Raw genomic sequence first — 16,963 nt, 5'->3', positions numbered from 1 at the left:
AAATATTTGAGTTTTCTTCCTTTAACAGTTACTCTTAGGTCATTTCCTGTAATAGAAATGCAGTATCATTATTTTGGCATTGATAACTTTACATGAATTAATCCTCTTACATTTATCTGTTAATATTACATATCATAATCACAAACATTTCTAGTCATGACATGGAAGACATATTTTGATTATAACACTTCTTATTGACTTGTAGTGTTCTATTTTAGAATGTGGGCACTTCCGCCTAACAATACTAGGGTAGCTGATTCAAATCCCAACCATGGCATCACCTGCCTGGAGTTTGTATGTTCTCCCTGTGCTTGTGTGAGTTTCCTCCAGGTACTCCGGTTTCCTCCCACACTCCAAAATCATGTTGGTAGGAGAATTGCTCCTATCTAAATTGGCCCTAGTATGTGTATGTATGACTGTGAGTTAGGGACCTTAGATTGTACACCTCTTGAGGGTTAGGGACTTATGTGAATGTACTATATATGTAAAAAGTACTACGTAAATTGACGACGCTATATAAGTACCTGAAATAAACAAAAATAAATATAACAGGACGCTACATCTCCATTATTGGTCATGATTCAAAACCTTGGTTTCAAAACCAAAGAAAGGTTTTGTATCAACCCAGAGATGACAAAGGATCATGCCTTTGATCTTATCGCTATAAAATTGGAAATATGCGTAGCTGTTTTTTGTGTTGGCTTACTTCTTGTAGTGTAAGACTGATCTGCAGTAATACATACTGGTTTCAAACTTTTCTCAGTTCCTATGTTGAAAACATGAGGTACAAACTTCTCACTTACAGCTGTACAAACATGTGTTGGTATGTTTTCCTGAAAATGTCTTTTTGTTACTTCTATCTGTATGTGTTTGGATGATAGTGTTTTGTACCATATAGGATAATTTTCTGTTGAACCATTTTCCTCTAGGAGTTTCAGTGATGAATCAGGTGTCTGTAATATGATATTACTGAATCTCTTTTCAGTTACCTTGACTGCAAAGAAAACACTTAACAATTTTTTCATATGTGCATCAAAGTTTTTCTCCATATTTGTCAAAGTTCTTGAGAAGAAACCTATTATTTTCTGATTACCTTCTTTTAATTGTGACAAAGTTGCTGAGATTGCATTATTGGAAACATTGGTTTCTAAAACAAAAGGAATTTTACTACAAAACTCAACAGTATTTAATGTAGTAGCATTCTGCAAATCCCATTTCAATAGTTCAAAAGCTTCTTTCTCAGTTTGATCCCATTGTTCCAATACACCATCTTTTTGTCTCAAACGATCAAATAATGATCTAGACTTCTCTGCAAAATTGGGTATAAAATCTTTACAATGATTTACTTCGCTCAAAAACTGATGCAAAGCCTTGCGATTTGTTGGAATTGGATAAGCAGAAATAGTTCTAACTTTTTCTTGCAACAACTGTCTCTGTCCATGACTAATTTGCATATGAAGGAATTCCACCTGTCTTTTCATCAACTGAACTTTCTCTGTATTCAATTTCAATCCTGCTGTTTGCAACAACGTAAATATTTCCGACAAAAGAGTGATATGTTCAGTTATATTTTGTGTAGACAAGAGAAGCTTGTCTACATGCTGGACAATACATTCTGGCCTAGAGAATTTAGATAATATTTTTCCCAAATACTCATGAACAATTCCATCACTTAAATCTAAGCCTGGGGCTAATCTTGTGAATGTATAAGTTTCTTTGTTGAAGCTAAAAGCAAGTTTATATTGACAACTCTTAGCTAAGGGTACTGACAAATGGCTATTGGCGATTTCAAGTACTGAGAATATTTTGGCCTTGGCATCCAGATGTGACATTATGTTACAATCAGGAACAATAGATCTGTTATTTGTGATGCATTTGTTCAATGTCTTGAAATCAACTGATAAAGAATATGAATTATCAGCTTTGATAGGCCAAATACAATTATTCACCACTGATTGTACTTTCTTTAAAATTCCTTGCTGTAAAAACTCATCTACAATGGAAGAGAGTGGATTAATTGATTCTAATGGCAATTTGTATTGAGGTTGAGGCTTAGGGTCTCTACCTTCAATGTTAACTTCAAAATTTGTAAACAAACCTACATCATTTTTGCTTTGACTCCAAAGATCTGTATGTGATCTAACCAATTGTTCCAATTCAAGATTGGTTCCTGTATGTGGCCATTTATGATCTGAAGACATGTCAGCAATTGCTGTACAAATACTTCCAACATTACAATACATGGAAGAATCAATTAATGTTGATTTGGGCCTTCCACATTCATCCAATAAAATTGGAGCAACATATTCCAACGGTAAGGAAGAAGAATCTCGATTTGATCCTGATTTAAATTTCGGCAATGGCAGTAAACCATTCCTATTAATGACAACAGCACTGTTTACCATATTGTTTAAGTTGTTGTTAACTCTCAGTGAACTGATCTTTTTAACTTCTGAGGCATAAGGCAACTCAAACAGACTATTGTTGGAACATGGAGGAGCAGATTGTTCAGAAATTATATTTTGGTCTTCTAATTCCAAAGCTTTTCTTTGTAAATCTAATTTATACTGAATACAATCTCTTTTCAAATGACCAAATCGTTTACAATAGAAACAAATAGTATTTCCTGTCTGCTCTGAGACTCTCGTCCTGCCTGTGACGTATTCATCATCATAACTGGGTGTGGCTAAGCACATGGTCTCTCTCTGTTCTCCATTTTGAACAATTAAACTTTCCTTCTTCTGATTGTTTAATTTAAGCCTTCTAAATGTATCTATAACTTTGGCTGCGTGATCTAAATCATTTTTTCCAGTAGCAATAATAAAAGATGCTGGATCAAGATACTTGAATTTTTTAACAAAAGCATTTACCATAGGAGTCTCATTGTCTAAATTAAATATCATTTTGTATACTTTAGAAAATCTATTTTTAAATTCAAAAGGATCATCATTAATCGTAGCTCTTAAGGAGTCTAAGATTTCCAAAGAAGGAGTTTCCTCTCCAGTAGTAAATATCAATAATTGACGTAGTCGGTCTGATGCATTGCTATGCATTTCCTCATCATCCTCAATATATGGCATTTTGATTAATCTACGTGCCATAACGCTGGGGAGCCATAAACAGAATAGAAAATTTCTTTGCTCCTGATTTAAACAAAAATTATTACAAAAATTTTCATAACCCTCCATGTTATAGAAAGCATCGGCGTCCATATCATAGGCTGGCATATCCTTCAAAATTTTCATGAGCTGATCAAGGATTTTAAGATTAAGTTTTGCAGCTTTATCCCTTAATTTTCTCTTAAACATTTCTTCCTGATCTACAGGGTCTCCTTCTACAGACTGGATCTCTGGTACAAAAGATTTTTGTTTCTCTGCCTTAGTATTCACACAAATTCTTTTTACATCATTCTGCAGGTCAGATAACTGAATGTCTTTTGTTTGAATTGCACTTTGCAGATCATCAATTTGCTCAGTCAAAGTCTGGCAATTAGCACATACACTGCTCTGATCTTGCTTCATTACACATGCAGCAGTCTTAGAAACATCAAAAATCATGGCATTAAAAACATTAACTAACTTCATCACATTTCTAACTTGTTTTCTCAGTTTCTTAAAGGAAAACTTAGATTTTTCTATCTTAATATTAGCCTGTAAGCATTCATTATACATGTACCGCCAAAGTTCATCATCTTTAACAAATGTAGACAGATTCTTGAATTCTAACTTACTCTCTCTAGATAATTCATCAATAAAATCCATTACTTACCGATTAAGAAGGTCTTTCTTTACATAACGCGTCTTTTCTCTCTTGGCGGGAAATGACATCACCAAGGAACAGCGTTTCTTGCAATTGCGCAAAATTCTCACCAATTCTGCTTTTAGGTTCTCGATTATGCCGACGATTCATCTGTTGCAGACTTTACTTCTCCTGAAAGCTTGATTTCATATTTTGTTGACTTACAAACATCGTCCCTCTCAGCAAGGTGAAGGAGAAAAAAGTCAAAAATAATCGATGGTCGGAAACTAATCGAACTGGAGGCTCGCCACTGTAAAATATCGTATTGTCTCGATATTTTATTAACTTGTATTGATGAGAAATGTTCAAATAGAAAGTCCTTCCAATTCTTGCATAAACTCAAAAAGATGATTTAATTATAATGTTGCATAAAATTAGAAATAAAATATTGGAATACAGAATGTTTAAATAAAGTCCAAAAAGTATAGTTAAGTTCTTAATAATAAAATTGTATGTAATTGTGTGTGTATAATATGAATGTGTGTGGATATGAGCAAGCAGCTCCCTTCGCCTTGCTGCCCAAAGAATGTGTGATTTAAACCTTTGTCCTGCTCTAGAAAGAGCAATCCAGCCCCCAATCTCCTAAAAGTGGGTTGGTATTCTCTTGTAGTCCTACTAAGATAATTGCTTCTCTCAAAGTCTGAGTGTAACTTTATCTCTTACATAGATGGGGGAGGATGGGGGAAGGTATAGCTAATTGCTCTCATATGTGGCTTGAATGTAAAGGAGAAACCCAAGATATATGTTCATATGTATATTCACAGACTATGAAGTCTAATTCCTTACTTTTCCCAATCTAGAACAAATATAAATATAATAACTCAATTATTCTATTAAGATCCAACTCATTCATACTTATGTTAGTACTGTTAATAAGAAGATATTAGATATTAGGTTATGGAAAGCTTCTAACACTCTTTACTAATGCTAGCAAGTTAGGGATAAAAAATATTTAATGTTGAAGCTGAGTTGCACTTTAAGAGGGGGATGGCTTCCTAAGGGTACAATAGTAAAACCTTCCAACCTGATCAAGATTCGGGTGAACAGCCACATGGATTTGTCTGCCCACTGCTTGTCTTGATGTCAATAGATTAGTGGATTACAAATGGATTCCTCGTGTCCCTCTTGACTAATCATAGATGTACTCAGCACTTAGGTAATATCTTCTGTTTCCTGGGACATATAAACATTTTGGAATTTCCCCTTTCTATAGGTAATTATACCTGCTCTCTCATGGCTGGTGGAACACCACTAAATCTAACCACAACCATCAACACAATTAAGACATTACAGATTAATCCTTTGAATGGAATCTCTGAAAAGGACACATACTGTGATGGCCCTGCATTTAGCCTGACATGCTGTAGTGATGACATCGGTAAATTTAATGTGACATGGACTCCGAGTGACTCTTCAGGTAAGGTCCCTTCATCATTTTAATTTTAATGGGCTAATAAACTCAAAATGTGATATTAAGGATTTCCAATTAAAACTAAATGTCCAATTTGCCTGTGAATTCTATGTGATCATAGGACATCTTGTTACCCCTTCAATGGGTTTTGGGGTTTACTGAAATAAGTTGTTGCAATTAGAGGTTTCATTTGCAGTATCTCAGTGGTATCTCAGTGCAGCAATCCAGATGAACCAGTTCTGCCCGGGAACCTTAGTGTAGAAATGGTAAGGCTTTAGTCGGCTGGGCAGTATAAATAGAAAGACTAGGATCTCACTAATGATTTCAAGCAGACTGTCTAAGATCAAGTCCCCTTGTTACTATATAGGGCTTTATTCACTAATCTACAGTATAACATGTTCATTGTTGTAAAGGTCACTATTCTCATGAGTGTATTTTTCAGTTCACATATTGTATCTGAACATAACAGTTGTTCAATAAACTGATCCTATAAAGTGTTATTACAAGAAATGCCCATTTGAACAGGTCCATCTTTATGTCTTATGTCTTACTTTTAGGTGAATACCATAGGGTTGATATATGCACTGGTGTCTTTTATCACTGGGAATCCCATGGGCTTCTTCCCAATGAGTTCCCAGCTCCACCCACCTCATGTAGCCGGTCTGCATCTGGATTTTCCATTTTTATTTTCATTGTTTCACTGTACATTTTCCAGTGGGCGTTGTGAAGCTTCCTTCTTGGGCTTCATATTCCATCCGTGGCAGAGGTTTAATAAGCTACAGTTCTATTAGCTTAAACAGTAATTCCACCTTTGCTAACAAAAAAACATTCCCTTTTGGGTGATCTCTGTACGCTTCAGGGATTTTAACAAACTTTGTTGCAGAGTCATACCTTTTGTTATTCTGAAGAAAAAGCTGTTTGTCTGTGTCTATGTGGAGAGTGAATCTGTATGAGAGTGGTTTTATAATTATCAATCACCTGCTGTACCTGCAGGGCTCTAATGAGGAAATTGGCAAGATCTGCATCCCTTTAGACATGATTTCCCTTTGCAAGTATCTCACCAAAAATGACATTTTTGTTGCAGGGGAGGCCAAAAATCTGACTTGTATCTTAGTGCAGACTTCTTGGAAAATCAGTGAGCCAATCACTCAAACAGGAAATTACATTTCCAGGTGGTAATATTGCATTGCATTTTACAGTAAATTACAGCACTGCAGATTGAAAAGGAAAGGTAATTTTTAATAACATTCAGCCCAGGTTCACACTGATGCAGTGTGACACATGGCATGTGATTCGCACAGGAACCACACCGCATTCCTGTGCAAATTACATGTGATTTCTGTGCAGTACAATTTGAGTCATACATTTTGTATGGTTCAAATCACACCACATCCACACCAAAAAGGTGCAGGACCCTTTTTTTTTGTCCACACCAGAATCAGAACACCCATGCGATCCAATTCTACACATCGCTCCATATTTTGCATACTGATTTTGGGGTGTCCTTAACTTAAAATACACACCCGCAAGCGGTTTATATGAACGGGGTTGCAATTACAATGTGGTGCAGAAATCGCACAGAAACCGATACAAATTCCGCACCGCATCAGTGTTAACCCAGGCTGTATTACAGTATGACTTGAGTCACAATTGTATATGCTACATTTTGTTTTATTTGCGCATTTTTTTCTCACAAAAATGGAGTTACCCTTTAAAGAAGGCAGTCAGTGACTAAGTTGGCTAGCATCCACTATATATATATATATATATATATATATATATACACAGTATATCGGTTTTGAGTGGGCTGGTCAACTGCTTTCTTACAGGTGTTTTTTTTGGACAGGAGTCCATCAGCTGCTATAGGCTTTAGATTAACTTTAGATTAACTTTTGTTGTCAATTTCCCTGTAGTTATTTCTCCATGGATTTCCTTTGCTGTCTTTTTTTTTGGAAAAGTGTGTAATAAAATTTAACTTGTATATACACATTTTATAATTCTCACCAGGAATTGTAGGGACTAAGACAAGCAATGGAAGTTGCAGTATATACACTCTGACCCCAAGTCTCACAGAGTCCTGTCCCTCTTCCATTTTCTACACCTGTAATTTTATCCACAATGAAGGAGCAACCTTTTCAAAGACAATAAAGGTGTACTACATTAAAAAAGGTATGATATTTTTTATTTCTATAAATGTATCCATAGGAAGAGCTTGTAGTTCCTGGACCTTGAACCCCCAGCAGCTTTCCCTCCAATACATTGTCATCACTAGGGAGGAGTGAAACTAGGAGTTTTTACTTTACTACATTTTTGGGAAAACCTGGACATTTTGCTGGCATTTTTCCATTTGGCAAAATGCATTGGAGTCAATAGAAAAGGCAGGATCAATGTGTTTTTTAAGAGTGCCACGGGCTTTAAATGGCGCCTAAGAGTTATAAAAGCTCTTTTTAAAAAATGTGAACCAGTTCTTGTGCCAAGAAATGCCCCTCATTAGTTAACAATTTGAGGTTAGATACTGAGGAACAGAAAAAACCTAAATGTTAAGCATTGCGTACAAACAAAGTCATGCATTTGCTATTTCAGCGTTGTGAACATTTACAAAAGCAATTATCACCTAAGCAGTGTGCAAAATAACTCCACTCATCTCTAGTTATGTCCTCACATAACATTTCTGGCATGTATCCCCTGTAGTCAGATCTACCTCCATCCTCTGTAGCCAAGTCTACCTCCATCTACTGCATCCACATCTACTTCTAATCCCTGAAACTAAATCAACCTCCTTCTCCCTGCAGTCAAATCTACTTCCATCCCCTGGAGTCAAACCTACCTCCTTCCCCTACAGTCAAATCTGCCTCCTTGCCCTACAGTCAAATCTATTTCCATCCCCTGCAGCCAAATCTACCTCCTTCCCTTACTGTCAAATCTACCTCTTTCCCCTGTAGCCAAGTCTACCTCTACCTACTGCAGCCAAACTCACCTCCATTCCCTGCATCCAAATTTACTTCCATTATCTGAAATTAAATCAACCCCCCCCCCACCCCCTGAAATCAACCTCCATCCCCTACAGCCTAATCTACCACTATCCCCTGTAGCCAAATTTATCCCCTTGATTCTAGCTCTATTAGTGCACTTTTATCAAAAACAGTTGGGTACTATCCATGATACCTTTTTTTTCAACAACAGCCAAATTTTCAGGAAAAGCTTTCAGAGTGGTACATCCCGAGAACTTACCTCCATCCCCTGTAGTCAAATCTACTTCCATCCCCTGCAGCCACATCTACCTCCATCCCCTGAAGTCAAATCTACCCCCCCCCCCCCCCCCGTAGCCAAGTTGATCTCCATTCCCTGCAGCCAAGTCTACTTCGATCCCCTGTAACACGTTCTAGTATGGCATCACTCCTATGGGTATTGCAGCTGTAACATGGGATAGAGAAGGCATTGTGTAGCTGTGAAACAATAAAAAGAAAAATTCCCAGCTCAGCTTGCTGACCAGCCTGCTACCAACCGAATTGTCCTGTCTTAACAGTTTGCATTAAAAACAAATACAATACATGCATAAGCCGCACAGCCTCATCACGGTGGTTGGAGCACCATCTGCAGTGGAAAAAAGACTCCAGCTCCCTACAGGCAGCCAAGGCTCATTGATGTAAGTGGGGAGCGAAGGCTGGCTTGTGTAGTCTGATCCAATAGAAAAGCTACTGTAGCTCAGATTTCTGAAATAGCTAATGCTGGTTCAGAATGGTGTCAGAACACACAGTGCATTGCAGTTTGTTTCTTATGGAGTAGAGTAACTGCAGACCAGTCAGGGTGCCATGCTGACCCATGTCCACAGCCAAACGAATCTACAATGGGCATGTGAGCATCAGAACTGGACCACAGGAGAAATGGAAGAAGGTGGTCTAGTCTGATAAATTCAAGAAAGGTTAGCGGAAAGTTTGCAGTGTTGACTCCAAATTCTCCAGATCTCATTCTAAAACATCTAAAACAAGTCCAATCCACTGAGGCCTCAACCTGCAACTTACAGGACCTAAAGCATCTGCTACTGATGGCTTGGTGCCAGAAACTACAGCATACCTTCAGACGTCTGGTGGAGTCCATGCCCTGATGGGTTATGGTGGATGGTCATAATGTTATGGCTGATCAGTGTAAAGAATGAGCTTCAAAGAGAAGTCAGGCTTTAAAAAGTAAAAAGTAAACTTACAGTGGTACATCTCCTGCAATTGTAACCACTTTCCACTGTTGGCAGATTGACTTAATCCGCTGAATCATTTGTTTGTAAATGTCAGCTGGTTAAGAGCACTTAGATTTAAGCAGGCCATGCACATGGTAATTGTAAGTCAATTTCAACCACTTTCTATCTACCAGGAAACACAAATACAACTGAACGTAATTGGCAGAAATTAGGCGATCTACCCCCCAGGAATACAACAGACCTCCAGAATTCAATGCATTTGTAAAATTAAGATCAATTGACAGCTGCAATACAGTTTTTGAAAAAAAAGGCCAAGGCAATTTTTTTTCCAAAGCAATCTGGTTTCAGGTTCAGGTTAACTGGGGACATTTTCAGTCCCATCTCCTTGAAGTCAGTCAAACTGACCATTTTATGTCCTTGATAGTTTTGCGATTTTGGAAAAAAAAAATGGAAATAAAGGTTTGATCAGTCATGTGTATGACCAGCTTTAGAAATGAAAGATGCCTACAACACATAACTATTTTCACAGAAAGGTCAGGTGCTTTTATCTATAATGATAGTAATGTCTATCAACACAAATTGTATATATTGCAGTTTATCAGTCCATAGATGTGGTGGCTGGATTAGCTTTTTTCAGTATTTTTTCCTTTATTTTCACCCACTGATTAGCCAGTAACACAATTTCTGTCCTAGAGTGACAACACTCACTCACCATACAGTATCTATCGAGAAGCAGCATTGCCATCCTAGACTGCTCTCCTGATTTGGACTGCAAACACCTCCTTCCTCATTTGCATATCACCAGAAGAGGTGTTCTGTAGTCCAGAGAAGAACATTGGGTGAGCTGTTCAGTTCAGAGCACAGTAATTTGCGTGCACATTGGATTTCTGGCAGGATCAACATAAACCGTCTGTACGTGCAGAAAATGTACTTGGCCTGAAAAAGAAAACTAATGCAGCCACCAAATCTAAAGACTGTCAAGCTTGTTACATTTTTGTTCTTGGGTGTAGTCTGTATTTTAATCATGACGTAGGATGACCCTAAAGCTTCTTTTATTATATCACGTTTTGTTTCTGTATTTTCACAGCCATCATCAATATCGATATCCAAACACCAGGTGGTATGTCAGCTGGTAAAAGTCTGATATTAGGTTGTAAAAACGATCTAGGCATTCTTTCATTCTGGGCAAAAGACACCCTCTCTAATATTGTATCCAATGTTTCCACAAATAGTGCATCAACAGCCTGGTCTGGTGAGTAAAAAGGACAAAAAGTAGTATATTTCATTTTTTATTACCTAATCAAATACATAGAATGTGCTCATTGACATTGGTTTAGTAATGTAAGAGAGTCTGTTCATACTTAGTGAATAAATATAGCTGTGCTCTTTTCAATCATACTGTCAAACAAACAAAAATCCTTTTTCCAAAAATCCATTTTAGTAGCGTTTTTTAGTGAATTCAAACTTTCAAAAACAAAAATGCTGTATCACGGTATCCTACCTTTATACTAAGCCATTCACTTTGCAAAGAGGACAAGCTCCACTTCTTTAATAAATCAACCCAGTATCCTTTTAAACCGTACAGTAAAGCTCTACCCTTCCCATTACAAAACGAACAAGAAAAAAAAAACATTCTTCCTGTAAGTTTGTATCTTTTATTTAGTTTTAGTCAGGGCTTTTTTACAGCGGGAACGTGGGACGACGCACCTCCAGCACTAAATGTATGCAATGAAAAGGGGTACTGGGGTGTGCTGGAGGGTCTATTGATGCTGGCTCCTGATGGATCTATTGTTGCTGGAGGGGATCTATTTTTGCATGGGGTCTATTGTTGCAGGGGTTCTATTGTTGCTGGCGGGGGATCTAATGTTGCTGGGAGAGATCTCCTGTTGAGCGAGGGGGTCTATTGTTGCTGGCTACTGGAGGGTTTATTGATGCTGGCTGCTTGGAGATCTGTTGTTGCTGTCAGGGGGTACTGTTGTTGGGGTGGATCTGTTGTTGCTGGGAACAGCTATTGTTGCCGGGGGGGTCTATTGTTGTTGGCTGGTCACTGCTTTTCTTGTTATCAACAAATTCTATACAAATTACTTAGCACCATAAAATGATACATGGTTCTGTATTCTCTAAAAGGGGTGGTACTGAAAGGTGGGTAGGGGGTGGAACCAAGGGACAGTACTTGAAGGTGGGAAGGGGGCAGAGATAAGGGTGACTCAAAAGGAGGGAGTTCCTGCACCTATTCTATGAGAAAAAAAATCCTGGTTTTAGTTTATACTTCTATCTAAATCCAAGTGTATCTAAAGCCAAACCTGAAAAGGTTCACAGGGAAAATTTTCTTAGGGCAAATAATGGGTTAGTTCACAAGAAGTTTTGTAAATATTGTTTAAAATTTGTGAACTTTGATGTGAACCCCACTGAAATCTATGGGTGGGTGGGGAGTGGGGGTATCTTTTTATTAAATTCTGGACATTTATAGGGCTAATAGACAAGCTATAGTCAAAAAAAGACTTAAGAACCCATACACTAACATGGGGGAACATGTACTAATGGCAAAATTAAACAAAAAAGAAAATTGAGAAAAAAACTAGGGCTCATGTACACTGCAGCTGCTAAACTCACGTTTAGGAGCTGTTAAGCGATTTTTTTCAGCAGCCCCTGAACTCACCCTAATGTTTTCCTATGTGTCCATGTACATATCTTCGTTTACAGTCGTTTACAGGCAGTTGAGTTCACAGTCTTTTTTTTAACGGAACAAACTTGCGTTCAGATGTCGATTTTATCAGCGTTTCAAACGCAAAATGCTTGTAAACGCATCTAAACGCGGCAAATCGCGCTTATAAGCGTTTGAAATTTTTTTTTAACTCTTCCAGTTCCCAATGCTGACCAGAGCCTTTTTTCATCATGAAAAATGCATGCAAAGAGTTTTCAAGGTGCTCAGATGGACAAAACACTGAACACAGTATGTTCCTACCAAGCTTGTCACACATTGTAATGACCAATTCACACCTCAGACCTCTCCCACCTTTGGAAACAAAAGATATGTTAATACCCATTCACACCTCAAATGCCTCATGACGACCCCCTGCCAGGTGACATTAATGACTCACTTCACCAGACACCTTCCCACCCTTGGAAACGAAAGAAATGGTAATGAGCAACTCACACCTAATTATCTCAACACATACTGCTGTCTCTGGTTCTACTCTCTGTATTTCTCTGAAATAGTTAATAATTTGACACTTTTCAGTGCATTTTGTGCATTTGGTACGTTTTCCTGTGCTTATCTTTAAAAAACACTTCTAAACGCAAACGCACATAAACACGTTATGCAAACGTGCATAAACAGATGGTTTTTAACTGTTTTCCAGCAGTCAGTTTCCATCGTTCAGAAATGTCCCATGTACATGAGGCCTAAGAGTTCCTACATGATATTGTCAGCCCTCCGAAACGCTCCTTTCACATGGGCAGTTGGGGGTGGGGACAGGGGGGAACTAAAAAAAGTCCTTACACCTATAGTAAGGGTATTATTCAACTTTGGTCAAAGCTGAACAGTTTGTTTTTATCTACAGACACCCCTTATCTGCATAGGTAGTTTTTTGGTAAAGTTGAACTAACCCTTTAATTACCACCAGTTTCCTAATCAGAGAATTGGTGATAATTGTTTTTTAATCTGTATCAGCCATAGTGGCAGGTTCTTAAAGTGACAGTACTAAGAAATACCTGAATCTGTCACACTTCGGAAAGCTTAGCAAAGCTGTCACAAGGCTTGCCTGAAATGGGTGCAGGTTGTTTTGAAAGGATCCTACCACCAGAAATGTGTCATAAATGCTTTACTGAATTCTCCGCTATATATCTGTTGCGGGAACATGTGAGGTACAAACCTGACCTGTTTTCTGTTTTGCTCTCTACAGGCACCTACTTTTGTATTGCCCAACAGAGGAGTCTTCCCACATCTGCCAATGTCACAGTGAATATTGTACCTTTGCCTAAAAAAGAAGCGATATCTGTTTCCCCTTTGACAACAGTTCTAGCAAGCTGTGATAACCTACAGAAATTATCATGCTGTGTAACTGACTCTGATTTCTCTAGTTACCGTATAACCTTCACAAATGGCAACTCGCCCACACGTGGTAAGTATAAATGTCATACTTATCTATGGGACATGATTTCAGTCTCTGATCTACCTGTCGGTTTGGAATGCACATCAAGCAAGGATATACCTAATTCATCTTAAAACTGCTCCCTTCACCAAAGAACACCTATTTTGACTAACCTTTGTAAGAAGGTTGTACTTACCTCTTTTCAGCCCACTCTAATCAGGTCACATGATCTCCCCTGTGTCAACCAGCACTGGCTGCAGGGGAAAAGAGACTCGACAATGGCTGCTAATGCCTGGAGCAGTGACAACACCCATAGGCTTCAATGGTGATTTCCTATCATTGTCAGCGGCATCTAATGGCCATAAAACAGTATTTCTCCTGACTGGGGTATTTCAGAAACATATATATATAAACCTCTTTGCCCTTAGACAAAAATAACAAACTGAATAATAGGAACTGCTGCAACATATGTATCTTGAATACTAGATATAAGTGAAAATGGAGAACAAACAGTGTGCTGTCCCTTTAAAACATAAATAAACAAATTGCCAAAAAGTGCAAAAAATACATAAAATAACAGGATTCATATATAATAAATATCACCTAACAAACGTTAATATCAAGATTAGTCCAAAACAGTGACAAAAAGTTCTCAGTGTTTGTAAACTTCTTCAAAAAGATGCTCCAGCACCCAAAGTGTGCCCCTTAAAGAGTAAAGCGGCCTCCTACCAAATGGAGATGATCTCAAGTTATAGAGATTGCAAGCGCTTGAATCAAAACCTAAGGCTGGCACCCTCACTGTCAAACCATCAGCTGATTATGTAAGTGCATCGATGGGATATCTGGCTGAGCCCAATGGCAGCCTTTGATCCCAAATATCGCTCACCGCAAACATATATACAAAGCATAAAGGGAGAAGCCTCATAGTGCAGTAAAATCAAGCTTCACTTTATTAATAAAATTGCACTTACATCAGGTAGATGGGAATAAACAGTAAAATATAAAAATGCTCAGCCGCAGTGTTAGCCATGAGCAGTGCGTGATGACATCACACTCAGACTCCACTCGACGCGGTTCCCCAAAAATGACATCCTCTGGGATTGGAAATCCATTCTGAAAAAAAATGGGGCATCATGGAATGAACAATTACAGGAATGTACAATATTAAACTGAATGCGGTCAGAATTCATTAAAGGTGGATGAATTCTTATCACAATCATCCTACATTTTTTTTTTAATAAATAGATCCCTATGTGTTAGTGTCTTGTTTATAATGACCATTAAAATAACATTTCTTGTATAAACCATTGCAATGTTATTTAGTAATGAAATGAAAACTTTTTCTGATCATTTGTTGCATATTTGAAATGCAACACAAAAAAAAACATGACAAACAAATCCAAAAGAAAGAAAAAAGGTTTAAAGGTGAACTCCGGTCACAAAAACTTTCATTTATATACACTATGTTGCCAAAAGTATTGGGCCACCCCTCCAAATCATTGGATTCAGGTTTACGAATCACCTCCATGGCCACAGGTGTATAACATCAAGCACCTAGGCATGCAGACTGCTTCTACAAACATTTGTGAAAGAATGGGTCGCTCTCAGGAGCTCAGTGAATTCAAATATGGTACCGTGATAGGTTGCCACTTGTGCAATAAGTCCATACAGTATGTGGCATTTCCTTGCTACTAAATATTCCACAGTCAACTGTTAGTGGTATCATAACAAAGTGGAAACAACTGGCTACAACAGTAACTCAGCCACAAAGTGGTAGGCCACGTAAAATGAGTAGAGTCAGCACATGCTGAAGTGCACAGTGCGCAGAAGTCACCAACTGTCTGCAGAGTCCATAGCTAAAGATCTCCAAACTTTGTGTGGACTTCAGATTAGCACAACAGTGCCTAGAGAGCTTCATGGAATGGGTTTCCATGGCCGAACAGATGCCTCCTAGCCTTATATCACCAAGTGCAATGAAAAGTGTTGGATGCAGTGGTGTAAAGCACGCCGCCACTGGACTCTAGAGCAGTGGAGACGTGTTCTCTGGAGTGACAAATCACATTTCTCTGTCTGGCAATCCGATGGACATGTTTGGGTTTGGCAGTTTTCAGGAGAACGGTACTTGCCTGACTGCATTGTGCCAAGTGTAAAGTTTGGTGGAGGGGGGATTATGGTGTAGGGTTGTTTTTCAGATGTTGGGCTTGGCCCCTTAGTTCCAGTGAAGGAAACTCTTAAGGCGTCAGCATACCAAGACATTTTGGACAATTTCATGGTCCCAACTTTGTGGAAACAGTTTGGGGATGGCCCCTTCCTGTTCCAACATGACTGTGCACCATTGCACAAAGCAAGGTCCATAAAGACATGGATGAGCGAGTTTCAGATGGAGGAACTTGAGTGGCCTGCACAGAGTCCTGATCTCAACCCAATAGAACACCTTTGGGATAAATTAGAGCAGAGACTGGCTTTCTCATCCGACATCAGTGCCTGACCTCACAAGTGTGCTTCTGGAAGAATGGTCAAACATTCCCATAGACATACTCCTAAACCTTGTGGACAGCCTTCCCAGAAGAGTTGAAGCTGCAAAGGGTGGGCCAACTCATTATTGAACTCTACAGACTAAGACTGGTATACCATTTACTTTCATGTGTGTGTAAAGGTGGGCGTCCCAATACTTTTGGTAATATAGTGTATATTCCTCAATAACCACAAGGAATGTATTATTATTATTATACAGTATTTATAAAGCGCCAATAGTTCGCTCAGCGCTGTACATTACAAAGGGGGACAGAACATGTGACAGAACAATAACAATACAATGCAAAACATGAGGGGATCGAGGGCCTTGCTCTTTCAAGCTTACAATCTAGGAGGGAGGGGATGGTGGCACAGGAGGAGATAGCTGTGGGGGATGGAGTGGTAGGAAGAGTGGAGGAGGTCGGCAAGTTAGCAGGGGGTGGGGTAGGCTTCCCTGAAGAGGTGGGTTTTCAGGGTGCGCCTAAAGGAGAGGAGAGTAGGTGATAATCTGATGGGTTGGGGCAGGGAGTTCCAGAGGATGGGTGACACCCTGGAGAAGTCCTGGAAGCGGGCATGGGAGGAGGAGACCAGGGAACTAGAGAGAAGGAGGTCTTGTGAGGAGCGGAGTGTGCGTGCTGAGTGGTACTTGGATATTAGGTCAGTGATGTAGTTTGGGGCAGTATGGTGGACGACTTTGTACGTCAGTGTTAGGATTTTGAATTTGATCCGTTGCGCAATCGGAAGCCAGTGGAGGGATTGGCAGAGGGGGGTGGCGGAAATGAGGCGGTTGGAAAGGTGAATGAGTCTGGCAGCTGTATTCAGGATCGACTGAAGCGGGGATAGCCAGCGGCGAGGCAGGCCAGTAAGGAGGGAGTTGCAGTAATCGAGTCGTGATATGATGAGGGAGTGAATGAGCTGTTTAGTGGTTTCTGGGGTTAGGAACGTGCGGATTTT

General features: G+C 39.0%; 1 protein-coding gene across 1 annotated transcript in view; it reads left to right on the top strand.

Moving 5' to 3' along the window:
• Window positions 1–16,963, top strand: part of LOC149447645 (adhesion G protein-coupled receptor F5-like) — a 145,744-nt gene that overhangs the window by 59,293 nt on the left and 69,488 nt on the right. Inside the window, exons 5-8 of the mRNA XM_089652268.1 lie at window positions 5,012–5,215; window positions 7,217–7,378; window positions 10,489–10,653; window positions 13,307–13,525. Of these exons, the coding sequence (XP_089508394.1) occupies window positions 5,012–5,215; window positions 7,217–7,378; window positions 10,489–10,653; window positions 13,307–13,525 (750 nt within the window). The remainder of the gene's footprint in view (window positions 1–5,011; window positions 5,216–7,216; window positions 7,379–10,488; window positions 10,654–13,306; window positions 13,526–16,963) is intronic.

This window comes from Staurois parvus, unplaced genomic scaffold, assembly GCF_062004578.1.
Source record: "Staurois parvus isolate SC_StPar_1 unplaced genomic scaffold, SC_StPar_1.0 ptg000678l, whole genome shotgun sequence".
NCBI lineage: Eukaryota > Metazoa > Chordata > Amphibia > Anura > Ranidae > Staurois > Staurois parvus.
This window is presented reverse-complemented; position numbering and strand designations above follow the sequence as displayed.